The sequence below is a fragment of the Trachurus trachurus genome (assembly GCF_905171665.1).
Source record: "Trachurus trachurus genome assembly, chromosome: 1".
NCBI lineage: Eukaryota > Metazoa > Chordata > Actinopteri > Carangiformes > Carangidae > Trachurus > Trachurus trachurus.
The window spans coordinates 35,889,799-35,911,384 of NC_139891.1; the positions used below are offsets into that span (position 1 = coordinate 35,889,799).

Here is a 21,586-nt window from a genome sequence, read left to right on the forward strand (position 1 = left end):
CATCACTCTCACCTGAGCCTTCAAAATAAGAGCTCACATCCTCATCCTAATAGAGAATAAGGGGTGAGCCTTCAAAGTAAAAGCTCACATCCTCATCCTAATAGAGAATAAGGGGTGAGCCTTCAAAATAAAAGCTCACATCCTCATCCTAATAGAGAATAAGGGGTGAGCCTTCAAAATAAGAGCCCACATCCTCATCCTGATAGAGAATAAGGGGTGAGCCTTCAAAGTAAGAGCTCACATCCTCATCCTGATAGAGAATAAGGGCTGAGCCTTCAAAATAAGAGCTCATATCCTCATCCTAATAGAGAACAAGTGGTGAGCCTTCAAAATAAGAGCTCACATCTTCATCCGGATAGAGAATAAGGGGTGAGCCTTCAAAATAAGAGCCCACATCCTCATCCTGATAGAGAATAAGGGGTGAGCCTTCAAAATAAGAGCTCATATCCTCATCCTAATAGAGAACAAGGGGTGAGCCTTCAAAATAAGAGCTCACATCCTCATCCAGAGTCAGAGCTGAGCCTTCAAAATAAGAGCCCACATCCTCATCCTGATACAGAGTCAGAGCTGAGCCTCCTGAATGTGACTGAGCTGAACACCTGAGACAGATGTTAACACCTGTCCCAGCTGTGAAGTTACTGATTATACCACTATACACTGTTATTAATGATAATAATAATATTAATCATAATATTAATATAAAATACCTGTCGGCACCTTAATGCTCTTTGAACAGCTGGAGTTTGGACTCACCTGACCTCGGTCCTGTAAGACGCCTCGTCCCATCGCGTGTTGTCAGAGATGCGACTGAACAAACCTTCACAGATCCTCGGGATCAAACCTGCGTCTCCCTGAAATAACACATAACACATCGATCACCGATCAGTCGATCACTCTGATTGATTCACTGACACATGAACCTGATTATTAATCGATACAAAGAGACGAGCTGGGTGACGTCTCCACCTGTTCCCTCACATTGATTTAATCAGTGTTAATCACCAACATTATTGATTATTATAACTGTACAGAGCTGTGTCTGTGTTAAAGGGCTAGTTCACCCAAAGTTCAAATTTCACTCATTACCTACTACTCCGTCCTCCCTGCAGCACTGCATGTCCATATGACGGTTGAGAACGGAGCTCACTTTTCTTCTTCCAAAAAGACACACCAAAAAACATCCAAATACCTCCATGCTGCTCGTCTGTCATCTTGCGCGATTTGCACTGACACAGGAAGAGCAGTGAACTGAGACACTGGGAGCTTCCTCTACAAACAAGCTTAAAATATAGACTTATTTAATTTTTTTCGGGACAATTTCTTATGTCGGGGCTTCAATACAAGACGGACATTACAGACGAGCACTATGGAGGTATTTGGATGTTTTTTGGTGTGTCTTTTTGGGCGAAGAAAAGTGAGCTCCGTTCTCAACCGTCATATGGACATGCAGTGCTGCACGGAGAAGCCACGGAGGACTCTGAAACTTCTCCCAGAAATTTGAATGTTGGGTGAACTATCCCTTTAATGAGGCTCTGTCTGATCTGGTGGTGGACGTGTGGTGGACGTGTGTCTCACAGGGTTTCCCATCATGGTGTAGGACTTCCCCGAGCCGGTCTGGCCGTAGGCGAAGACGCAGGCGTTGTAGCCCTCGAACGCAGCTTTCAGCACGTCAGAGCCCAGATCCCTGAAGACCTGAGAGGACACGACCAGGACAGAACCGGGACAGAAGCAGGACAGGAGGGTCAGTCCAGTCAGGGGGACAGAGACAGAGACAGAGACAGAATATTGGGAAAAGAAAAGAAAAACTCAAAGCAACTAAATTGTTATTTAACTCTAAACAGAGAATATAAATTGGCCGAATACCTCCACTCTGTTAGAGACATAAAACAAAGACTGATCCTGACCAAGTACAGGCTGAGTGACCACCAGCTCGCTGTAGAGAAAGGACGACACCGACAGACATGGCTGCCCAGAGAGCAGCGGCTATGTGCTCACTGCTCCACAGGACAGATAGAGACAGAGATGCACTTCCTGCTCCACTGTGAGAAAAACTCTTTAATAAGAGACTCTCACTTTAAAGAAATAAGTAAGAAAATCAAAAGATTCCAGCTGCTAACACCAGAGGAGAAGATGTCAGTCCTGTTAGGAGAAGGGACAGCAGCTCCTCTGGCAGCCAGGTATGTGTCTGTTTGCCACAACCTGAGGGACTCACTTTAACATCTTAACTTACACCATTATTTATACCTGATTGTATTAAATTCTATTGTAATGTAGTTTATATGGAATATTGTTTATTTGTTATTGAATATTGAAATATGTAATACTGTATATATATTTGTTATATTGAAATATCTTCGTAAATAGTTTGTAAAATGCTTTGGCAACAACAAATTTCTGTTCATGCCAATAAAGCTGTTTGAATTGAACTGAAGACACAGACAGACGGAGACACTGACCTTCTCCTGGGAGACGAAGGCCGAGCTCTTACAGTCCGTGGAGTCGTAGGAGAAGTCGTAGGTGAAGGTTTTGGTTCGATCTCTGGTCGAGTCTCCGGCTACACCGTCAGGGAGCTGAGACACACACACACACACACACACACACACGGGTCACTGAGGGCGCTACACAACAACAGCAGATATCTGTAAGTCAGTTTTGCCGAGTCGAAAAGAACATTTCAGATATCTGCAACTACATTCTTCCTATAGGACAAATGACGTCACTTTAACCATTCATGTGTATGAGGTTTGTCATTACAGATATCTACAATTCAGTTGCAGATATCCACTATGTGAATTACAGATATCTGTAACTGAATTATGACTAGTGCGAATTCCAGTTATAGATATCTACAGTTTGATTCTGACTAGTCATAATTCCAGTTCAAGATATCTTTAATTCACCTCAATTAAAGATATCTACATGTCCCTTTTCAGATATCTGTAATTAAAGCAGAAGTAAGCGATATTTTTGTATTAATATAAGTCTTAAATAGTTCTATCTTCCGACAGCAATCACTTACATAGAGTGTTTGGTCTGAAACACGGGTCTCTCAGTCACTCTGCTCTGCTCTGAGCCGAAGAGAAAACATTTCTCGTATCCTACAGTTTTTATCCAATGAGGAGAGAGAACGGCATGCAGGGCTGTGTGTGCAGCCAAGGGACACCGTGAATGTGGTGACGTAGGGACGAGGACTGTTATGGTGCGTTCAAGGCAGCCCGTAACTCGTGTATTTCCGACCTGTGAAGTGGTACCAGTTCGATCTGGTGCGAGTTCACGGGTCGGAAGTTACGAGTGGCCGTTATAGTGACTTTCACAGGTAAAACAGGTCGGAAAAACACGAGTGGGTTGCCTGGAACGCTACAAAGTCGTAAGTTGTGACTTGAAGCTGTAATTTACGGTTTCAAAAGCCTGCCTGGAACGCAGCATTAGCGAAAACGACCGGATCGCTTACTTTTGCTTTAAGTTTTCAAACTGGAATTCGTACTAGTCGTAATTCAGTTACAGATGTCTGTAATTCACATAGTGGATATCTGCAACTGAATTGTAGATATCTGTAATGACAAACCCCATACACATGAATGGTTAAAGTGACGTCATTTGTCCAATAGGAAGAACGTAGTTGTGGATCTGAAATATTCTTTTTGACTAGAGGCAAAACTGAATTACAGATAATCTTGAATGAAAAATCCAACTATTCAAAATGTAGTTACGACAAGTCAGAAAGACGTTGTTGATATCTACAATGTTAATTCTGGAGAGTCAAACTTAGCTTTTAAATGTTAAATCCGCTTTCCATACAACAACAGCACTGACCTTCAGGTTGGTGATGGACGTTTTGTTTCCCTCCATCTTGATGATGCTCTTTGCCGTCAGGTCCTTTTCTCTGTTACACACACACACACACACACAGGAGTCATTTATTGATTGTCAAACCAGTTGATGAGCTAATCAATCACCCGTCTGATCAGCACTTCACCTCTAAAGCTGAAAAGACCAGAGGACGAAGAGACAGACTTCACTAACGTCCACCTGAGTGTGTCTGTTGTTTTAGAGGGAAATACAGAGTCTGCTTGATGAAAAACTGTCCCTGAAGGCAACGTGCATCAGTGGTTTTGCATGAATTTCCCTCTAAAACAACTCTGTGTGGTAATGTTGTGTTATTATCTCATAGCGTGGTGAATGTGCAGGTCACAACTTGTCCACCAGAGCGTTGTGGAGTTGTTGGATTGTGTATTTGATGAGTTTGATGAGGAAAAAACCAAGAAATCCCATAATGAGCCTCCGTAGTGTAGCTCTGAGCAGCTCACAGCTCTGCTCCGCCGTTCTAAAAATAGCTTGCACCGACAATTAAAGGTAACGAACCTACTGCTATGACTATAGGGATTATGGCAATGGGCCAATTTGACAAAATGTTGAACTATCCCTTTAAATATGGTTTAGATTTGAGATCAAATCATCTTTTCTTTGTAGCTGAGGAGGAATAATGTAAATATCAAGACCCATGGTTGTTATCTGTCTCCTCAGACTGACGATGTCTGAGTCATGATTGATAACAGTGATTTTCTCCAATAACTGATCAATAATTCAGTGACTCAGTCTGATGATGATGATGGTGGTCGTTCTATATAAAACCAGACAGAACCGGCTGCAGCTGTTTCACTAACACTCAGTTCATTTGATTTAATTCAGTTCAGTTGTTAAAGAGTTGTTAGAGGTGTGAGACCACATAACAGGACTTTGAGTCATGATCAGCTGCTGCAGATCAATCACAGCCTGTATTGATTATTGGCTGTTGTTGTAGAGACTTAAACTCCATGTGGTTGAACTGCAGAGCTTCACTCCAACCTGCTGAAACCTGCTGCTAGTTCAACTACAGTCAGATTAAGCATTTCAACTACTATATGGGTCATTTTTTGTAGTTTAACTTCTCAATTTACAAAAACTTTGGCCAATAACATGAAATATTGTTTTTGGTTTTGTTTTTAAAAGGCCGATATTGGCTAATATAAAGTTTATTTTACAATTATTGTGTCCTGGTTTTAAACATTGTTGTTCCAGACACACAGATCTAGATATGTCGACCTCTTTGTATCATTTATTACATTGTTTCTTGACTGGTTTACATTTTACATACCAGTGGGTACTGAGGTAGGATTTTCATTTTCTCTTTATATTACCCAACATGTCTATAGATGAACCTACAGGATGTTGAACAACAATGAAACTGACTGTAGAGGCATATTTCTGCTACAAGTGAATGTTTTGTAGACTATTGTATTTAGTTTCATATCCACAGCCACATGTTGATTTATGTAACGCAGAGTTTAATGAGTAGAAATAGTTGATAAAGCTGCTTATATAGGAACTCCTCCTGCAGAATACAGCTTCCCCCGCCCCAACACTGGCTGTTGTTTTCATCTGACCAGACAGGACAGAACCGGTTTATTTAATAACAATGTGGTGAATGAGTGAATGAGTGAATGAATGAAGCTGTGGCTGCACCTGCTCCACCTGCTGACGTCACAACAACAACAGGTGTGGACACGTCATCGTCACTGGGCCCAGATTATTACACACTGAACCACGAACCACCGGTACCCGGTTCGAGTCCATGTGATACTGAAAATGCATCAGCCTAATATTTCAGTATAAACCAGCTAATAACTAAACTATAAAGGCTGTTAACTATGTGATACAGACTAGTGAAGCCACTACAACACCTTTAACCCACATTACTGAACCCGAACCGAGCCTGTCTCTGTTTACACACTGAGATTGAAACAGCTGCAGCAGCAACGGACCAGCATCGAGTGCCTGACCCTCCATGTGATACTGAAAATGCATTAATATTTCAGTATAATATAAACCAGTTAATAATAACTAAACTATATAGGCTGTTATCTCTATGTGATGGAGTGAAGCCACTACAGAACCTTTAACGAACCGAGCCTGAGCCACTGAGTCTGTCCCTGAGATTGAAACAGCTGCAGCAACGGACCAGCATCGAGTCCCTGACCCTCCACTCAACAGTGAAAGTGTGAAAGGCTGCTGAAGATGCATTAATATTTCAGTATAAACCAGCTAATAACTAAACTATAAAGGCTAACTATATCATATCTTTGACTATTTTTAACATTTTAACATTTAACCCACATTACTGAACCCGAACCGAGCCTGGCTCTGTTTACACATTGAAACAGCAGCTGCAGCAACGGACCAGCATCGAGTCCCTGACCCCTCCACTGTCCACTCACCTCCTGTTCATGGGCCTGACCCGCACCGCCACCCGCACCGATGCCATGGTTCATCCCGCTGTGCTCCGGTCGGTTCTGTCGGTCGGTTCTGCAGCAGCCTGCCGCCTTATAGCAGCCGCCGAGCGGGGGAGAGGCGAGGGTCCGGAGGGTAAACACTGGGGCAAAAGTCCCCGAGATAACGGAGGAGGGAGAGAGCAGGAGGCGCTCCGGGAGGGGGGAGGAGGAGGTGGGGGGAGGAGGTGTGGACAGGTGTGTGTGAGTACCGGGGGGTCGGTGGTGGGTCCGTGTCGTCGGTGTCCTCCTGCAGAGAGAAGAACCGGTGTGTCTGTCTGTTAGCTTGTAGCTCCAGAGTCAGCTGATCCAAACACCGCAGCTGGACGGACGGAGGCCGAGAGGAGACATCCGGCTGCACTGAGATGACGTCAAACACACACCTACAGATTCACAGCCACAGGAAAACACTGATTTCAAAGTTCAAAAGTGTTTATTGTCGACAATTCAGGTATTACATTTAGTAAAACATACAAAACAGAGAACAATACAATGCCAGGGGGTCGCAGTATTCAAAATAGTATACAAAACATTGCTATTAATCCAATAAAATATTATATAAAATGCATAACTCAGTGGTTTTAATAGCTTTTTTGTTTGATGAATATTGGATAGTTGTTAAGTATTGTTTGAGTTCCTTCTCAAAAATTAAAAACAATGGATTGTGATTAGCGAATTTGGATTTGTGTATGTGGTATTTTGCAAGTAGAACAAGCAGGTTGATGATGTAATAATGATCTTTGTTATTCGCAGGATAGGAGTGGAACTCAAACAGCACATTCACAGTAGGAGTAAGAGACACATCAGACAAGATATTCTGAGAAATAAAAGCACAAACATCTTGCCAGAAAGCAGATGAAAAGGGACAGGACCAGAACAGATGATAAAGATCTTCTCCACATTGTTTGCAGAATGAACAGTCCACATCAATGTCTTTTTTGTATCTACGTAAAAATAGTTTGCAATATTGTCAATAAAATTTGCCCCCCCCCAAAAAAATAATAATAATAATAAAGTGTTTATTGTCATTTGCACAGTGGAAAGGTGAGTTTCCCTGACAATTAAATTCTTACTTTGCTGTCCTCGTCATAGAAAGCCAGCAATTATAAGGAAAAAAATAGATAAAAATGGACAATGGATTTTGTTCGTTACTATTTTTTTTTTCGACTCTTATTTCGTGTATGTCTCATTTGTGTTAAGGAGGAAAAAGAAAGACAGACAGACAGAAAGAAAGAAAGAAAGAAAGAAAGAAAGAAAGAGACCAACAGACAGACAGAAAGAAAGAAAGTAAGAAAGAAAGAAAGAAAGAAAGAAAGAGACCAACAGACAGACAGAAAGAAAGAAAGTAAGAAAGAAAGAAAGAAAGAAAGAAAGAAAGAAAGAAAGAAAGAGACCAACAGACAGACAGAAAGAAAGAAAGTAAGAAAGAAAGAAAGAAAGAAAGAAAGAAAGAAAGAAAGAAAGAAAGAAAGAAAGAAAGAAAGAAAGAAAGAAAGAAAGAAAACACTGGTGTTAACTTTTTAACATTTTAACTGTGGTTTAATTGTTTTACTGTTCTTATTATTAAGTTCCATCTGAAGTTCTCCATGAAGTTGTTGCTAGGATACAGACTAAACATCCACTTCATGGCACCAGGAAAGCAGCGGTGGTGGACGGCTCCTCTCTCCTTGCTGCAAGATGGAGGAATATAGTAGTGGGGCAGATAAGCAAAATGATTTGGCCCCACCACCAATGATCCTGATCCACCCAGCTGCCCCTTCGCCATCGGTTCCTGCTCCATCTGGCGGCCCTGCTCCATCCGGTGGCCCTGCTCCATCCAGAGGTCCTGCTCCATCAGGCGGTCCTGCTCCATCTGGCGGTCCTGCTCCATCCAGAGGTCCTGCTCCATCCAGAGGTCCTGCTGCATCCAGCGGTCCTGCTCCATCTGGCGGTCCTGCTCCATCCAGAGGTCCTGCTCCATCCAGAGTTTCTGCTCCATCCAGAGGTCCTGCTCCATCCGGTGGTCCTGCTCCATCCGGCGGCCCTGCCCCATCCGGCGGCCCTGCTCCATCCGGCGGTCCTGCTCCATCCGGCGGTCCTGCTCCATCCGGCGGTCCTGCTCCATCCAGAGGTCCTGCTCCATCCAGAGGTCCTGCTCCATCCAGAGGTCCTGCTCCATCCAGAGTTTCTGCTCCATCCAGAGGTCCTGCTCCATCCGGTGGTCCTGCTCCACCTGGCGGTCCTGCTCCACCTTTCTTTATTTTTTGTGTCATTGTCGTGTGAGCTACTGGACTAATTTGAATTTCCCTCCTAGGGATGAATAAAGTATTCTCTACTCTACTCTACTCTACTCTACTCTACTCTACTCTACTCTACTCTACTCTATGAGACATTTCAGTAGAGTCTAAATTTAAAACTTGTTGCATGGCTTTTCTTTTCCTTTCCTTATCCTTTGTTCTCTTTATTCCTAAATAAATAAATCTCCACCCTGTTTTGTCTCCTGTCTCCTGTAGGACAGACTCACCTGTATGGCGTTTTTACCTGCTGCTCTTTGGAGCACAGTAGTTCTCCCCCCGGCATGTAGTTCTCCTCCCGGCCTGTGGGGGCAGCAGAGAGCGGACACCGAGGAGCTGTAGTTCTCCCCCCGGCCTGCGGGGGCAGCAGAGAGCCGGAAGAGTTAAAGCAGCCGCCGTGTGACCGTTTCCTGTTGTACATGAGCGCTGTGAGCGGGCACCAGGTGAGTGTAAACGGGGGGTTTACGTGTTGTTTTCTAACACCGGTTTACCTGTAGTCTGTCTCTCGGACGGACCGGTGATAGACCGACTCACACCGGACCGGTGAGCTCGCGCAGAGCCCCGCCGGTAACGGTTAGCTCCGGAGCTAGCCGCCGCTAAGCTAACGGTATGAATGAAAACATGAGTCTGAAGCTAACACATGCTAAAGCTACACCGCTGCTGCTGTTGCCCTGGTGATTACAGCTGATTTATCGACTTTATTTTATCTCATCGAGTCTGAATAATGTCTGGGTTGTTTTAATGAGTTCGGAGCCAGAGACAAACACATAATACAGTTTTTAGATAAATAGATGAAACTTTATTGATCCAGAGGCAGATTCACAGTGGTCAGCTGCTCTCACACAGTGAAAACACACACACCAGAGAAACCAAAGTTAAATAACGTAATAACTTTGATAGAAACGTTTTTTTAAGTATGATTACAGTCAACAGCAGTATATTATTAAATGTGCTCTATACACTTAAGCCCAAATTTATTCATACTCCTGTCAAACACAAGGAATTTCTTAATGTTTCCAGTTATAGATCAGTATTTCAACTCAGATTTGACATCAGCAGGACACAGAGGAAAGTCTGGAGCCACGACCAGTTTATTAAAGTAAAGTTACACTGTTAAAGGTGTTTATTTAAAGCAGAAGTAAGCGATCCGGTCGTTCTGGCCCTTCTCTCTCCTCATTGGATAAAGGTTGTAGGATACAAGGAAAGTTTTCTCCTCGGCTTACAGCAGAGCAGAGTGACTGACAGACCCGTGTTTCAGACCAAACACTCTATGTAAGTGATTGCTGTCGAAGATATAACTATTTAAGACTTATGTTAACACAAATATTCCGCTTACTAATGCTTTAAACGTTGAAGACAAAAGGCCACAGGGTGTTGGAACAAACTGTTCTCTGTTTAAAAGTGTTTGAAGTTAGTTTTCAATATTTCTGGTGGATTCTTTTAACCAGTTTTCTGACTATAAAAGTTGACTTGTTGACTTGTGACATTTCAGTCATTTTCATGTCAATGGCAAAGACCAGAGAACTCAGTGAGGACTCAAGAGCTCACAGTGTAAACGCCAGAAAGGAAGGAAAAGGAAACAAAAAGGAGACAGGGTTAACGGCGTAAAGTATCATCAAGAAGTAGCAAACATTGAACACAGTGAAAACTCTCAAGGATGCGGTGGAGACTCATTAGTGTCACCTCGGCTGGTCAGAGAGAGTGCAAGTGTTGTGACGACGTATTCTGGGCTTGAGTGTAAATATCTGTCTTTGTGTCTCCTCAGGCTGCACCATGGACATCAGACCGAACCACACCATCTACATCAACAATGTCAACGACAGAGTCAAGAAAGAAGGTGAGAGGGAGAGGAGGAGGCGCATCAGTCAGTCTGAGCAGTTATTGTGTTTACCTGAACCCTGCCGACTCTTCTATTTTTAGTCTAATTAATTCTAAATTAAACTAAATACTCACAGGTTTGGATTGTTCAATAAAGACCAGTGTTGGGCACTTTTTACATTTGAAAAGTAATTTGTTATAGTTACTAGTTACTTTCCTCAAAAAGAAACTAATTACTACATTTATAAACCAGGGAAAGTAACTGTTGTGTTACTTTAAAAAACATAAAATGACCAAATATGTTAAATTACTTGGACTCCTCCTGTTTATCAGGAACTAACCAACCCACTCAGTATCCCTCCACACAGGCGGAGGGATACTGAGTGAGTTGGTTGATGGACTGAAAAAAATATAACGCATAGCTACACTTTCAAAGGTGTGTTATTATTTAGTGACGGGACTTTTGAGTCTAGTAACGGAACATTTTATTTTCAGAGGGAAACAGTAACTTTTCTGATAACTGTTTATTTATTTAACAGGGACGATACATACAACATTGCCACAAAAAAATGGAAAAAGACGTCTAGCTTCAGCTAATGTGCAGTCTTTGTCCCTGGTCAGGTTTTAGAATAGGATAAAATATACTGAATACAATAAATGCAATGATACAAATACAGTGAATAGGTACCATGAATAAATAAACACAGCTGCAAATTTCAGATTAAAACACAAGTTAAATTTAGCATTAAACATTAGTAAAGTGCTGTTGTATTGACAATGACTTGAGAGAAGTTAATGTTCAAATTTCTGCTGCTGCTTGAACCAATGTTTAACTTTAAAGCAGAACTATGCAAGTCGGCCGGAAATAGCTCGCTCCTTCGTTGGTTTCTCTTTTTTTCCCTCTCGGGGCTCCCCCACAGTTCTGGGAGGCACATGTCACTGTCGTAAAAAAAAAAATCGCCGCCACCACCACCTCCACCCCCTACACGTGCTTGTGTTTACTGCTGAAGGCAGAGAGCGGTGTTTGCTAAGCCCTGCTAACACGGAGCTAACGCTAATACCGAGCTAACGCTAACATGGAGCTAACGCTAACATGGAGCTAACGCTAACACGGAGCTAACGCTAACACGGAGCTAACGCTAACAGGGAGCTAATGCTAACACGGAGCTAATGCTAACACGGAGCTAACGCTAACACGGAGCTAACGCTAATACGGCCACACACAGACAAAGACACAGACATACACACACACATGAATAAAGGTTCCAAAACGCGAAGGCGTGTGTGTGTGTGTCATGATGTATTACATTATCTTATAAAAGACCCATGGTGTGTGTGTGTCCGTGTTAGCATTAGCTCCGTGTTAGCCACAAGTCGAACTTCATCAGTACAAACATTTCATGTTTCCATGGTTTCCTCTGACTTTCCGAACTCAAACCAATCACGATTCATGACATGCATGACGTCATCTGCGTTCTTATCTCGTACTGTTTGTCGCGATAGTTCTATCCATTGACGACACCGAGACGGACGACTGATCTTGCAAGTGCGGTTTTCAGCCAGTGGGGGGGGGTGAGCGCATTGGCCTAGACCCCATTCACCTCATAACAGGTCACTCAACCATCACAGGGTCTCTGAGCCACAATAATTACAGCCCAAATCCTGCATAGTTCTGCTTTAACACTTTTACACATCAATTTTTTTTAAATTATTTTTATTTTTATTCTAGGCATATGTTTGCACTGAATTAGAGCTCTTAATCTCATTGTACATGTGTGTAGTGACAATAAAGGCATTCTATTCTATTAAGATTAACAGTGAGTGCAAGTTTGATCAATTTTCAGCCACTTCTTCAAATGTGTTTAGTAAGTGGTGTTTGTCTGTAGCAACGTTATTTTATCCTCTGTGTGTGTGTTTGTGTCTGTGTCCTTCAGAGCTGAAGCGGTCGCTGTACGCGCTCTTCTCTCAGTTCGGTCAGATCATCGAAATCGTGGCCCTGAAGACGATGAGGATGAGGGGTCAGGCCTTCGTGGTGTTCAAGGAGCTGGCGGCCGCCACCAACGCCCTGAGGCAGCTGCAGGGTTTCCCCTTCTACAACAAGCCCATGGTACAGACAGATAGATAGATAGATAGATAGATAGATAGATAGATAGATAGATAGATAGATAGATAGATAGATACAAACAAAAAACAAAACAACTGTTTTATGAACTAGTCCAGTCATTTTATGAGAAAAGGTTAAACAAATTGCAACAGAAGCAAACTCAACTGATTTTGTATCCTCAGCATGTCCTGAGTGAGGGGAAAAAAGCCCAGAAGAATCCCATTAGGGGAAAGTTTAGAAAAACACCCAAACATATCCCATTTATACGTATATAAAAAAAAAAATGTCACGTGCATAGGGTAAACTTTTTAACCTTTAGATATCTCCATGAAAATTACTGAGTTCATTACTTACATTAAGACAAACAAAAAATGTATTACAAGTTTTTTGAAATTCTTTGTTAACATGAGCAAATTTGCATAAATTTGCATAAATTCCACCGTTTTGACAGCACATGTAGCCTGAAGTTGCTGTGGTGGTACCGGCATGAAAATTGGAATGAGTCAACCAACAAGAAACCACTGTAAATTTCAAGATGACTGCAATTTTTCAAGACAGCCACATCCTTAGTAGAGCAGGTATGACATGAATCCAATTACGTATGGCTAATTTGCACACATACAACACCTGAAATATTGGGTAGAGCAAGTGAAAATGTCTTGTTCAATCTTGTTAATATATTACAGTTAAAAAACTTAAGGAATGGAACCAATTTAGGCCCATGAGCATTAATAGAGACGGAGCATGTCATACCTGCTCTACTAAGGATGTGGCTGGATGCAAACTGGAACTCATGAGAGACGGTCTTCTATTGAGGATGAGGTGGCAGGCTTTGGCACAGTCGTTAATGCAGTGTTTGCCAGCTAAAATTACACACAATTTATTCATATCATCAAGATCATTAAAATTAAAATAGGACTTAGAAAGTGTACTAAATAGGTCAGCGCGAATGTCCATAATAAGTAACACAGTGCAAAAGAACACGGGCCTCTGATTCAATGGAGCCAGAATCACATAAAAACGTACATGTACATGTACACCTCCACCAGCATCACAGCTGTAGCAGGGTTCTTACAAATCCTTAAAAAGTCTTACAAGGCATTGAATTCATTAATCTAAAAACAAGGCCTTAATTGGCATTAAAATGTCTTAAATCAATTCTTCAAAGGTCTTAAAAATGTTAACACTTGATAAGTGGGATTTTCTGATTGTAATTAGTCTCAAATCTCAAAATAATAGGTAACATTCTGACATAGAGAAGTTAGTGTCAGCTAAATCTCTCGCCGCCACCAGCTCCCGAGTCAGTTTTTTTTTTTTTTCAGACTTTTTATTAATTTATTTTGAAAGGACAGCTGCAGAAAAACTTGTGCAAGTTTGTAGTTTTCACCAAAGTCCGACTTTTAATGGAAACACACAGAACTCAAATTAATTTTAATGCGCATGGAAACATACGAACGAGCAAACGTGTCCTTTTTAGTTTATCATCTTAAACTACACAGCTGTTAAATGATGTCAACCCCCCACCCACCCCCCCACCCACCCCAATTATTCATATAGCAGTCGCTTTACCTTGGATCACATAGGAAAGTGGGTAAAATTGTCCCTAACCCTATGTATGTGGTGACGTTTTTTTTTGCATTTGTGTTTAATGTGAAGTCGGTCTTAAATTTCATTCATTGCACTTTACAAAAGATTTGCATTTTACAAAAAAGAGTCATAAGGATGGTTCATCATGCTGGGTACCTTGATCATACAAATCCGTTGTTTTTAAAATCGGGTATTTTAAGATTTGAGGACCTGGTCAAATTCAAAACAGGTCAGATTTTGTTTAAAGCCTGGAATAGGTTGCTACCAATAAACATCCAGAAAATGTTTATGGTTAGAGAAAGCATATATTATGAACATACACTCTTGGACAGCTATAAAGAACTGGACAGCTAATTTTACTCTTTTTATTTATAATCATGGTCTTATTTCATAAAGCAATATGTTTTTAATCTTCTGAATTGTATGGAACTACAGATGTATGACATGAATCACAAGGTAAGGGGGGGCTGAACTTGATCAGCTTTGCTTCCTTCAGCCCCTTCTCAAACTTGCACAGTATCATTATTGTTTTGTTTCTTGTTACATAGATTGTTTGTCTTTTGATGTGCTCGTTTGAGACAAATAAAAATCAAATCAAATCAAAATTTCAAGTGGCATTAAAAACGTCTTAAAGTCTTAAATTAAACTTGGCTTAAGCTGTAGGAACCCTGTGTAGGTAAGCTCTGGCTCTAACGGCTCTAACGGTCCTGTCCTGTCCTGTCCTGTCCTGTCCTGTCCTGTGCTTCCAGAGGATCCAGTACGCCAAGACCGACTCCGAGGTCATCGCCAAGGTGAAGGGCACCTACGGCGACAAGAAGGAGAAGAAGGAGAAGAAGAAGAAAGCCGGCGGAGAACCGGCGTCAAACCTCGCCAAGAAACCGGCTGTGGTGAGTGACCGCGGCCGTCCATACTGATCAATACTCAATAACATCTTCCATCTTCGATCCTCGATCAATGAGCAGGAAGAAGGAAGTTAAGACTCTGTTGTCGTTGTTGTGTTCACAGGGATCAGCTGTTCCTGCGCTGTCACCGGCCGTCCAGGTAAGACTGAACTCTACAACCTGTCCAACAGTTTAGTTTAGTTTATTTTGGTCTTGTAAAAACAAGTACAGTAGATAAATATAAAAGTATAGATACAAAACAAAACAAAAACACAACAAAGCAATACAGTGCACTTTATTTTTATACGGTTTATACGCCGCCAGCTCTCATCAGAATTTATCTAAAACATTCATAAACTCACTATAAAGTGTTCTCTTCTGCTCCTTTCTACAGTCAAACACAAGAATATTTAAATTACTATACAGCACAACTCTAATAATAATAACGATAATAATATTAAAGCAGAAGTAAGTGATCCGGTCGTTTTCGCTAATGCTGCGTTCCAGGCAGGCTTTTGAAATCGTAAATTACAGCTTCAAGTCACAACTTACGACTTTGTAGCGTTCCAGGCAACCCACTCGTGTTTCTCCGACCTGTTTTACCGGTGAAAGTCACTATAACGGCCACTCGTAACTTCCGACCGGTGAACTCGTACCAGATCAAACTGGTACGACTTCACAGGTCGGAAAAATACGAGTTTCCTTGAACGCACCATAACAGTCCTCGTCCCTACGTCACGTCGATAAATGTTTTCTCTTCGGCTCAGAGCAGAGCAGAGGGACTGAGAGACCCGTGTTTCAGTCCAAACACTCTATGTAAGTGATTGCTGTCGGAAGATACAACTATTTAAGACTTATATATTAACACAAATATATCACTCACTTCTGCTTTAACTATACATTTTATTTCTAATGCACTTTTCATCAAAAAAAGTCCTACAAAGTTAAAAGCAAAGTATAAAAACACACAAAAACAACAAAAATATTATCACAGATATGAGTATTAGCAGTCATGGGCCGTTCTGAAGCCTTTTAACCTTTGTCCGTTATTGACAGCCGTTTTAAACATGTGATTGAATCACTGAGCTGATAACCAATGACTGATGATCACACATGAACTCTGACAACGTACAAGACAACATGTCTGACGCTGTACAACAACACATTAAACAATGACATCAGCACTGGACCTCTTTTGACTTTTGACTTGGAAAACTACAGTTTGAGTCCATAAACATCCCAGAACCCTGTTGAGCATCAGTCCATCTGTTTCCTACATTTGCTGTGGCGAAGATTCACATATTCCCACAATGAAACAATTAACAATGTACACATTTTATTGCTGAAGAGCCTTCGTACTGTTCTACCTAACTAGAGAGAGAGGCGCCTCTGATAATATCTAACCCACTGGGAATATGATGCTGCCGGGCTCCAGAGTAACTTTTCTAACTAGTAGCACAGTGGCCCCTAATTTAACATTTTAGGAGCACAAGCAGAAATTTTAAATTTTCACGTTTTCCTCTAATTTTCACTTTATTACTGATAAATACTTTGATAAATGCAGAAACCATAATTTTTTTAATTCACACCTGTGTAGGCCAGCCCTTGTCGTTTGGCCCCCTTGTCTGTTGACCCTGACTGAGCCACATGTGCACAGACTCCTCGGCATCAAACTCATCGAGACCCCCCCCCCCCCCAAAAAAAATCTATCAATCAATAATTTCCGTTTGGGAGCCTCTGTGCAGCGCTGTTCTGCAACGCGAGTCAACCTGCTTCGTTGCCTTGTGATGATTTGAGTACCGCTGCTGAGCGTGCAAGCATATTATTGCATGTTTAAAGGGATAGTTCAACATTTTGTCAAATTTGCCCATTGTCCATAATCCCTATAGTCATAGCAGTAGGTCCGTTACCTTTAATTGTCGGTGCAAGCTATTTTTAGAACGGCGGAGCAGAGCCGTGAGCTGCTCAGAGCTACGCTACGGAGGCTCATTATGGGATTTCTTGGTTTCCCTCACCAAACTCATCAAATACACAATCCTACAACTCTGGTGGACAAGTTGTGACCTGCACATTCACCACGCTATGAGATAATAACACAACATTACCACACAGAGTTGTTTTAGAGGGAAATACAGAGACTGCTTGATGAAAAACTGTCCCTGAAGGCAACGTGCATGAGCGGTTTAGCATGAATTTACCTCTAAAACAAAAAATATTTTTAAAAATCTGCAAATTTACTGGTCACACATGCGCGAGTAGATCAAATCAAATCAAATAAACTTTATTTGTCCCACCAGGGGAAATTTGTCTTGGACAAGGGAGTTATGATAGCTGCCATGTACTGTACATGTAAAACATCATACACAAAACATAATATACGATAAAACAGTAACAGAGGCAAACAAATCCAAGAGGAGAGAGAAGGAAAGTGCGAAAGAAAGTGTGGGGTGCAATAAATAGAGTAAAATACCTATGATACAAATTAGATGAAAAATTTACTCGCACAGTCTCAAATTTGAGTTGCAAGATGCGAGCATTTCGTTGCAGTCTGGAGCCCTGGGTTCAGCTCATTTGTACTCAGACATATCAGATCAATCAATCAATCAATCAACTTTATTTATATAGCACATTTAAAAAACCACAGGGGAAGCCAAAGTGCTTTACATTAGGACATAAAAGATTAAGATAAAAGACATAAGCACATAAACACAAAATCAGATGTTCTAAATAAAGGACATACAGTATACTGTAGATACAATGTATACAAAAAAACAGTTTCACAAGTCAAAGTAAAGGTCTTATATCAAATTCCTTGTTTAGTCCGTTGGGGGTGAAGGTACCTAAAACACACATGCTGTTGGCTTTTATCCAGTAAACATTGAACTTCTTGTGTGTCTCCTCAGGTGCCGGACAACCCTCCCAACTACATCCTGTTCCTTAGCAACCTGCCGGAGGAGACCAACGAGATGATGCTGTCTATGCTGTTCAACCAGTGAGTAGCTGCGTTTCCATTACAGATTTTCACAAAATGAAAGCGATATTTCTGAAACTGAAACTGAAACTGGCCCGCACTCAACACCACCTCCAACCCAAGCTGCTCAAGCACAGTTGCCTCCGTTGATATAGAGGGACTATTTGTTTACCAACACGGCGGATGTGCGCTTTAACCTGACTACAGAAAGAACGGAGCCTTTTAACACCAGCGGTGATGAGGTGGTTGTGTCCACACACCCGTACTGGTTTATGTGACTTAAGGGGACATGTCGGCGCAGGAGGGAGTGGGAGCGTGGGTGTGAGCCAATCTCCTTCAACCATGCACGGAAAAGGGGAACGATAGGAAAGGTTTTTCTAATTTATTGAGAAACGATGCCCAGGTCAGCAATGCATGACACTAAACATGTGGTTCATTTGTCCCCTCAAGTTACATAAACCGACACAGCGTGGACACACACACAACTCCAGTGACGCCGGTGACGTGTAGAAAAGCGAAAAAAGTGTTTCCATTACACTTTTGCGATACACGTTTGTATCGATACTAGGGATGTGCACGGGTACCCGAGTAGGCAATCTGCTACTCAGTTATGAATGTATTATCCGGTTAACCTAGGATTAAAAAAACGGCACGTTAGAGCAACAGTCTAGCGTCGGATCAAACTACATCATCATGCCATGGTTCGGCTTTTTGTAGTGTTCAACAGTTTCGGATCAAGCAACGTGATTTTCTGCTGTGTAAAAGCATTTTTGGATCGAGCCTCGGACTTTCAAACCTTTTACAATAATCTGTGGTGGTTCCCTCGGCGACGACAGGTGTCATCAAGTCTGTTAGAAAATCTGCTGCTTTCAGTTTACAAACATTCTGAAACTTCCCAGTTATTTCCTGAGACGATGCGAGGCAGAGAGGACCGAAGGCACCAACATGTAGTGTGGACTAATAAATAAGCACCGCTAATGATTTAAGAAAAAAGAAAAAAAAGTTTTCTCCTCCTCCTCTGAGGCAGCCGCGGCATAAATGCGCTGCACTCAGCGCTCAGAGAGCATGCAGCGCCTTTATTCCCCGGCATAAAGATGCACATCTGCCCATATGTGCATCTTAAACTCCATCTCTACTCTTATTAACCTGATATTTAGTCTGACGACGCTGTGTGTCAGTAATGCGGCTGTCTGACGGACAGAGCGCATTTATGCACCGGCTGCGCTCTGTCCATCAGACATGACGTAATTTTATTTTTTATTTTTTATTTTTTATTACAGTAATTGGTTACCCGGGTAACACCAGGTTAGGTTACTCGATTAGGAAATTATTCGAAATGCCCATCCCTAATCGATACGTCTCAAAAACCACCTCATGAGAGCGTAAAAACATTTTAGCGATATTATTAGAGAGTTTTTTCGAAATGTAGGTGTTTCCATTACCAGTTTTTCATTTAGATATTTAGGTTTTGCGCATTTCAAGGGGTAATGGAAACGCACCTAGTGACGACGCCTTCACTGTCGCCGCCCGTTAGCAGTCTGGTGTGTGTGTGTGTGTGTGTGTGTGTGTGTGTGTGTGTGTGTGTGTGTGTGTGTGTGTGTGTGTGTGTGTGTGTGTGTGTGTGTGTGTGTGTGTGTGTGTGTGTGTGTGTGTGTGTGTGTGTGTGTGTGTGTGTGTGTGTGTGTGTGTGTGTGTGTGTGTGTGTGTGTGTATTAAATTGTGTTGTGTCGTGTTTTGTGTGCGTCAGGTTCCCGGGGTTCAAAGAGGTGCGTCTGGTCCCGGGGAAACACGACATCTCCTTCGTGGAGTTTGAGAGCGACACGCAGGCGGGCGTGGCCAAAGACGCGCTGCAGGGCTTCAGGATCACCGCCACCTGCGCCATGAAGATCACCTACGCCAAGAAGTAGAAGAAGTAGTTCCTGTTTCTGACGCCGACAGAGACTCTGGGGGGGGGGGGGGGGGGGGGATTTTTGTAAATCGTGTGAACTGTTTATTTCGGGGGGTTTTTTGTTTTGTTTTTTTAGTCGATGACTTCTCACTGGGCCGAGAGGAAATTCTCTGGCCTCCATCTTCTTTTGTAAAATAAAAAATAAAAGACTTTTACACAAATTTTTACCTCGTGAGTTTTTACACAGGTTGAAAACAAAAGGCTTCAAACTTGTACATGTTGTTTAAACGGTGATCAGAGACTCTGAGGCCAGAGGGCTGGACTACGAATGGAGTTAAAGGACAATTCTGGGCAAATTCAACTCTGGGCTGTATGTTCCTAACATTTTAGGTCTAAAAGAAGGAATCTGAAGGTTTTCAGTTTAATTGCTCCTGTTTTGCGGTAGTTGTGTCTGTCCCCGCATCGCCACGGCAGCGATGAATGGGAGCGGATGGAAGTTCTGCTGCTTAGGCTGTTTACATCCCTCAAAGCCACAGACAGCGTCAGATGGTGACTCAAACGCAAAACAGGAGCAATTAAACTGAAAATCTTCAGATTCCTTCTTTTAGACCTAAAATGTTAGGAAAATACAGCCCCGAGTTGAATTTGCCTGGAATTGCCCTTTAAAGGGATAGTTCACCCTAGAATGATATTTCGCTCATTATCTACTCACCCTCATGTTGACTAAGGGCTGGAAGAATTATCAGATGGCGCATTTCCACTAGCACGGTTCGGCTCGGTACGGCACGGCTCGGCGCGCTATTGCGTGTTTCCACTAGCACGCAGTACCTGCAACCGGGTACATTTTTGGTATCACCTCAGCCCTGGTTCCAAGCGAGCCGAAGCGTTACTAAAACGTGACGTCAGCCGACTGCCTTCCACTGATTGGCCGATGAGTGTCGTCACTGGAAGCGACGACCGACAACAGAAATGTTCCTGCTGAAGCCTGTTATTACCAGAGAATTTCTAATATTGAGACTGGCTCTGTTATTACGTGACTTTATTAAGTTTTAATATTTTTTCATGCGAGAAAGTAACTGTTTAGATCCCCATGTGCGGTTAGTTTATCCAAACGACGGCTGTTTAGAAGTTTGCCCCGATGTTTTTCGAGTGTGAAGCTCCAGGTCCGAGCAGCGACCGCGACATCACAGAGGCAGCAGCCCGGCTCCTGACGTGCTCCGCCGGCCAGCCTACCACCGTCACCCCGAGGAGAACAGACCGCTAATTAACTTCCCCGATGGCTTTTAGAGGTTTACCACCGGCTGGTTAAACTCTTAAATGTTGGTCTCATTGATGAAATCTAACAATTGTAGCTGTAGCAGCAGTTTGTTTGTGGTTAGACAGAAGAGCAGCACTGCCTTGGGGTCTGTACGCACAGAAAACACCACATTTACATCAATAAATAAATGTTTTAAAATGAACCAGGCCGATCTCAGAGCTGGCAAGACTCTCCGGTAAGGCATATTGAACGGTTAAATGCCGTTAACGGGACGAGAGCAGTCAAAACGGCGGTTTAGAGCTAGCTACAGCGAGGGTAGGTTCATTTCCTGTTTTCAAAGTAAAAGCACCAATTCTATCGTAATGGCTTTCCTTATGATAAAAGGCAACGGGTATTTTATTTTGTGAAAATAACCGGAAGTGCGTTGCTCACTACGGCTAGCTTTAGTAACGCCGACTTCGTTGAAACAAAATTGTAAACAGCTGGTATTTTGTCAGATTT

General features: G+C 42.3%; 2 protein-coding genes across 8 annotated transcripts in view; one reads left to right on the plus strand and one right to left on the minus strand.

Annotated features, from left to right (window-relative positions):
• Positions 1–6,488, minus strand: part of kif16ba (kinesin family member 16Ba) — a 44,244-nt gene extending 37,756 nt beyond the window's left edge. For all 7 annotated transcript variants that reach the window (XM_083969774.1, XM_083969773.1, XM_083969772.1 and 4 more), the window contains exons 1-5: positions 6,255–6,488; positions 3,814–3,883; positions 2,457–2,570; positions 1,576–1,692; positions 754–851 (exon numbers count right to left, since the gene is read on the minus strand). In XM_083969774.1, coding sequence (XP_083825900.1) covers positions 754–851; positions 1,576–1,692; positions 2,457–2,570; positions 3,814–3,883; positions 6,255–6,301 — 446 coding nt within the window. In that variant the 5' untranslated portion in view covers positions 6,302–6,488. The remainder of the gene's footprint in view (positions 1–753; positions 852–1,575; positions 1,693–2,456; positions 2,571–3,813; positions 3,884–6,254) is intronic.
• A 2,463-nt stretch (positions 6,489–8,951) lies between these two features.
• Positions 8,952–19,965, plus strand: snrpb2 (small nuclear ribonucleoprotein polypeptide B2). Its single transcript, XM_083971132.1, has 7 exons — positions 8,952–9,021; positions 10,344–10,415; positions 12,331–12,503; positions 14,837–14,974; positions 15,093–15,128; positions 17,872–17,960; positions 19,687–19,965. The coding sequence occupies exons 2-7, from the start codon at positions 10,352–10,354 to the stop codon at positions 19,844–19,846; spliced, it is 660 nt and encodes a 219-aa protein (XP_083827258.1). The 5' UTR covers positions 8,952–9,021; positions 10,344–10,351; the 3' UTR covers positions 19,847–19,965.
• Positions 19,966–21,586: the final 1,621 nt, after the last annotated feature.